Source organism: Argentina silus, assembly GCF_951799395.1.
Source record: "Argentina silus genome assembly, chromosome: 11".
NCBI lineage: Eukaryota > Metazoa > Chordata > Actinopteri > Argentiniformes > Argentinidae > Argentina > Argentina silus.
Window position 1 is genome coordinate 7,658,177 of NC_139665.1, and position 6,222 is coordinate 7,664,398.

Genomic DNA, 6,222 nt, shown 5'->3' on the forward strand with positions numbered 1-6,222 from the left:
TCCATCACCGTGGAAGTCGCGTTGATTCATTTCAATATTTCTTTGTGACTTTTGACGTTAAAATCGCCTTCAAAGTGTCGATCAAATGGTTGGAATCCTTCTGATGGAAGCGTGGCGAGGGACTGAAGAGGCTTTGGCGGCTGTCCATGTTCTCTACTGAAACCTAAATGGAGATCCTGCTATTTTGATCGTCCTGTTATGAGTTATCAAACTACAACGTCCACTTCAGTCATTAAGAGAAATTTCTCTTTTGGTTTAATATTGTTTGTTTTCTGTCATTAGCCAAACAATTTGTCCGAAAGATGATTTGAGCTCTCCAAAATCGGCTACTTTCACCGACGCCTATAGACTTCCTTTGCCAACCAAAAAAAACGGGAATCTACATTTCTCCTCTTATTCTATACGAGTGAAGGACAAACGAAGACAATTATTTACTTGATTTCTTTGTTTCCTCTTTTGGTTGTCCTTTATTTTGGTCTCTGCATGAAAAGTCAAGAGGAAAGTTTAACAACAGAATGCCGAGGAGAAAACAGCAAGCGCCGCGGCGTTCTGAAGGTAAAATCATCTCAACTTCACCATTTCCTATTAGATTTGAAAAACTAAAAAAAACGTCTTAGGAATGTCCATCAATAGCATCCAACAAATAACAACAATTATATGAGGCTACACAAGCTGTGGAAAGAAAACGTATGCCTTATGCTGTGCAGAGAAATAAAGCTACTTTCTAGTTTTATTGTCGCAGTATCGTATTGAGAAGGGTTGTCAAAACCCATATTGAACTTTAAGACACCCAGGCAATAGGCCTAATGCCATTGGACGCTAGGGAGCTCATTGTAGGCTTATCTATTGTGTTTTGACGTAGAATATGTTCTAGAAGTAGGCCGCCTACCCATGGAAAACTGGTCAACGGCGCGTTTTTCCAGCCTGTGTTCCACTCGGGGATTGCCATCCTTGATTTGATGCCTGATTGATCGCCTGTCATGCCGCTGCCTTTGATCTATTCAATCCTGATAAACATCACTAAATCATTCACCATGGAAACACGCATGCGCTTGACAGTTTGAGCCCGTCGAGGGACAACTTTTGCCCCTGTAGAGAATCAAGAAAAGACACATTGAAAGAAAAGTTCTCAAGCGGGGTAAATACTCTGCGATAATGCCCAGGGGAGGAGGATCAGGGGAGGGTGCTGAGGCATGTCGAGATCAGAGAATAACAACCACATAGTAATGTGCTCCACATCTAGGAGTATGTTGACTCGGCTATATTTTTCTCAAAATTAGAACTTCTATCTTGACTTTATGGATATTCATCCACTGTCTACTGTAGAAGGGTTTGTTAAAGTAGCAGATCATCTGAGGATTGTCCACTTGCTCTCTTTAAAAAAATAAATATAGTAGTAGTAGTAGTAGGCTACACTTAATATTGAGAGATGCTGGTCATTCTAAAATGAAGTGTAGATGAGCAAGACAGTTGTGTCTTGGAAGAGGTTTTCTTGTCTTTAACTATGTCGATGATTGACGGGATTAACCTAATGAGAGCCTGCCTTTGAAGTTCAGCCGTTAACAACTGGAGCTGAACAAAACAGTGCCAGAATGTTAAATAGGCTCTGGAAATGGGAGGTAAGGTACATCCAATCAGGGTGGGGAATCTGAGACTTTGAAGTTTTTGGGGCTGTAGTTTTAAATCATGGGTAAGGTCACGGTGATGGGTAGGCATGAGTGGACTTGACCTCCGATACTAGGTGTTTTGGAGGACTTTTACTGTTTTTTTGTTGTTGGTCTTTTTCCTTACAGATCCTTTTGCATAGGCTATTATTAGAAATGAGATAATGTAGTGTTTGTGATTGTGATGCAGGAGAGTGCTGATATATATGACCTAGCAGCTCGTGCACCTGTGCAACCAGCCTATAAATCCCCACCACGTTTGAACATGATCTAATTGTCTGTTTTGTGATAGGCACATCCATCCCTGGTCATGATGGTCAATCAAAGCTTGGCAGGCATCATCTTACCATTATTTCCAGTGCATCTATAGTTGGCGCCATCAAATCAATATGCCAAAGTGTGTGTGTGTGTGAGAGAGAGAGACAGAGAGAGAGAGAGAGAGAGACTCCCCTGTTACAGGAGAAAGCAAACAAAAAACCCCTCACAATATGCTTAATAATGACACAAAAACAAAACTCTTGACATGTGTATACACACACTGCAGTCAGCAGAGAAAAAAGAGAAAGAAAAAAAAAAACTACTTTTGAGAAATACGAATGTGAATGTTATTGCTGTGGACTGCTGTTATTGCATGTTATGCTATGGACTTGAATTCCGTTTAAAATGGAGGTGTTTGTTTAATCGGTACGTGGTCACGGTATCCACTCGAATGGCGCCGTAGCCTGTCTACTCTATGGCTAGTTACGACACATCAGCGTTCCTCGCTGGTTGAAGCACATTGCTGCATCTGTTAGTTTTGGCAGTTGTGTTGGATGCGGTGCAATTGAGCAGCAGTGACTTTGCTGCAGTCATTAACTGCTGCTAACTGCTTTTTATCTCCAGAGGGTGCTTTGTTTTCATTTTCTGTGCAATCATTTTGGAGGCATTTTTTTTTATTCAGAGTGACATCTAAGTGCAGGTACATTAAATACATGTCGCAGGCCTAATAGCGATAGGCCTAAATAGTAGTCCTTTAGGTTGAGAGGCTGTTTTAGGGAATCAGGACTCAGGAGACACGGACCTTTTGATCTCTTGAGCACTTGGACCTTTGGGTGACATCACTGTGGCCTTTTGGCACGGTGTGCTGCTCTACTCTGATAGTCTTTCAGTACTTCTAGATCACGTTTTATCACCATTCACATCATAATGTCACAAACGCCCCCCCCCCCCCCCCCCCCAAAAAAAAAAATTCACCCGTTCCGATGTTTGTTCATCTCCTCAATGACAAGCGGCGGTGAAACAAGAGGGAGATATACAAATGACTTTTCTGTGACATCGGTCAATGCCTCATTTTCTCCCTCCTAGCCTCCTTCGTCCTCCCCCGTGTGAAATGAGTCTCTTAATGGGGGGAGGAGGACGGGGGGGGGGGGGGAAGGGAGAGAAAGTTAAGCTTCCTCCTTCGACGGCATCATTAGCTGAGGCCCCTAATTATCTCCGAAGCTGACGGATCCGTGACAGGCCCCACCGATTAATGCTGACAAATTCAGCAAGGTGTCAAGTCTGCAGCTGCCTTGATGTAATCAACTTGATATTAGCCAGTCCGCGTCCGCGTCCTGTCCCCCCCCCCCCTCCCCCCCTTTCCTCCCTCTAGTGCAGTGCAGTATTAACTCAATTGTACAGAGGCTCGCAGGTGACAAATGGACTCTGCCTACCTGACTAATCAAGTCACGCAGGCTGATGTTGCTCTAATGGCTACGATGACTCTCGGCTGTTGCTAAGTAGCTGTGGCTACGCTTTAAATCACAAAAAGCTACTCTCTGTCTAAGCTTCCTCAGTTTTGATGAATTGTGGAGTGACACTTTTTTGTTTGTTTGTTATGTATTGATGTTTTTTGTTTTTTTTATGCGATGAGTGAGTCGTTACTTGAAAATAACTGATTTATTTGTAGTTATCTGTTGTATGTAGTTGGTATTATGTGGTTTGGGATTGTTAGGCTAAGCTACATGTTTAGTACTATAAATGTTGTAGGACCTCCCTCTGTGTGTCCTCCAAGGAGCTTACAAGCCCAATTACTCCTGTGTTTTCAGCTCCAAGCATTTACAAGTACGGGATACCCGTTGCAGCTATATTGCATGATGGTCTGTGATATATCACTCCATTCTTCCATCCAAATACATTGAAGTATATGAAGAATGCTAAATAGTGCCTAAATATGATCAAACTGTAGAAAACGTACGCTATGCGTGAGTGTGGTTTTTTCCTCCCACTATTTCCTGACCAAAGCTGGAGTACGGGACATGTAAAGTGTCATTAACAGGTGACATTGACTCATGAAGTCAATAGTCATGTTTGCCCCCCCCCTCCCTCCCGCCCACACACACACACTCACTCCACTCCTCAATGCAAAATAGTTTAATTTGCATTTGGGGTTGTAGTGGGTTTATAGGAAGTCTCACACAAAGTCTCACACACACATACACCCTCCTCACCCTCCTCTCCCCTTCCTCATATACGTGGAGGTTAAGTGACAAATGGAGATCGATGACTGCTCTTATGGTAAAGAAAAGGTGGAAATTAAAATATGCTTGGATTAAACGCGCCAAGAGAGGGACGATGAAAAGGTATTTCCCTCAGCGCCACCAGGGTAGAACTATTTCTGGGTTTAATAAGCTCTTTTCGGAATTGTGGAGACTGAATTTCCACACACACACACACACACACACACTCTTTCAGGGACCAATACTTCTTTCTCTCTCTCTCACAGATCCACACATACAGTTTGGCCTACTTGCATTACTTCACACCCATACACGCAAAAGCATATAAACACAAACACACACATTTCACGAAACAATTCACACACGAGCTGACCTCTTACTGCATCGACCCTGCGGAGTATGGGTCCTTATTTGGGCCATTTCCTCCCAAAATCTCTGTTCATCTCCAACAACAAAGAGCAACCTTAAATCTGAGAGCATTTGATGAGTATAAGCTAAATGGCCTTAGCTCCATCTTGCCCTCTTAGAGCCAGTTCAGGGTTCACTCGACTGCTTACACCTCTCCAACTGCTCTTAGATCTCCACAACGGCATAGGCGGTGGTCTAGGAGTTGATTTGGGACCGACGGTGTTAGAAGTGTATTACAGTACAGGATGTTAGTGCAGGAGCATTTGGAGGGTTTGTGGAAAATCACAGTATCAAAGGCAGACCAGCTGTATTTGCTCTCCGTCTCTCCCCCTCGCTCTGTGTGGGTTGACATTTCATTTCTCAGCTAATTTCTATCAGCATGAGACAGAGGGAGGGAGGGAGAGAGAGAGAAGAAAGAAAAAGGCAGAAACAAAAGAGGAAAGAGCAAGGCATGACCTGGAGACAGGAAGTCCAGAGTACACTCAGAGGTCAACATGTACCCGGGGGGGGAGCCCCCTGTCTGAACCGTCTCCGTCATAGCCCCCGCTGTGTGTGTTTGTGTGTGTGTGTGTGTGTGTGTCTGTGTATGATCGATTATCTCCCCCCCCCCCCCCCCCCCCCCCGTTTTTCCCTGGGCTTTTAGAGCAAAGGCAGTGTTTCTAGACCGCCTGTGTGTGTTTGTGTGGTGAAGTCAGAGCTAGTGAGGGTATCTAGAATCTAACCCCACTGTGTGTGTGTGTGGCATGTCCCATTGTTCCCCCATGTCTTTCCCTTGATTTCAGAGCCGACGGTGCGTTCCTAAACTCTAATTCCAGTGTTCTCAGTGCTGACGCTAAGGCCTACGTGTGTGTGTGTGTGTGTGTGTGTGTGTGTGTGTGTGTGTGCATGTGCGTGAGTCATTTCACATATGCTCAGTATCAGACCTGTCTGGGTGTTGAGTGATGTATGCCAGACACATGGTGTTTTGGGTAGAGGATCACTTTAACTAGTTTCCTCTGCTCTATGTTGATTTGTTAAAACAAATTGACTTGTTTTTTGTTTCCTTTGTGATTTCTTTGTGTCCTGAATCGGGTGTAAATGATGGCAGCATTCTCTGGGTTTGACCCATTTAATTTTTTCTTTCGTTTTCTTTCGAAACGGAACCGGTTTATGGCTAAGAGATTGATAATTCTGTGAGCGCGAATGAATCTAGGTTCGTTAGTACATAGGTTTTTGGAACAAGGATAATGGTAATTGATTTATTGGACAGGGAGCTGTCCACATATCAGCCTATGCTTTCATTGTAATCGAGCTATTTGAAGGGTGCGCTATATTTAATTTGAAAGACTAATTAAAAAAAAACTAAAGCCTCTTTGAATCCCATAATTAAAAAACAAAAGAAACAGTCTCTCTGAGGAGATCAACATCCTGGTACTCTTGTTTTGCCCCTCCCCCTAACTCAGAGAAGTACTTATCATCCTGTTCCCCACTTCCTGCTTGACCTCTCCTCACAAAAGCGGAAGAAAAAAACTACAAAAATGAAAGAACAGATTTTTTTGGGGGGGGGGTCCTCTATTCCCTTTACTCAACCCTTAAACACTTTGAGTGCATTAGAGGGTAAGAGGGAGGTTAATAAAGAGGAAGAGAGAGAGAGAGAGAGAGGGGTTTGGGAGGGGGGGACTGCGAGGAAAGGT

The 6,222-nt window shown here is 43.7% G+C and overlaps 1 protein-coding gene across 1 annotated transcript in view; it reads left to right on the forward strand.

Annotated features, from left to right (window-relative positions):
* The first annotated feature begins 483 nt into the window (after positions 1-483).
* The window catches only part of tshz1 (teashirt zinc finger homeobox 1), a 29,254-nt gene continuing 23,515 nt past the window's right edge, over positions 484-6,222 (forward strand). The window contains exon 1 of the mRNA XM_083680128.1: positions 484-555. Within this exon, the coding sequence (XP_083536254.1) occupies positions 516-555 (40 nt within the window). The 5' untranslated portion in view covers positions 484-515. The remainder of the gene's footprint in view (positions 556-6,222) is intronic.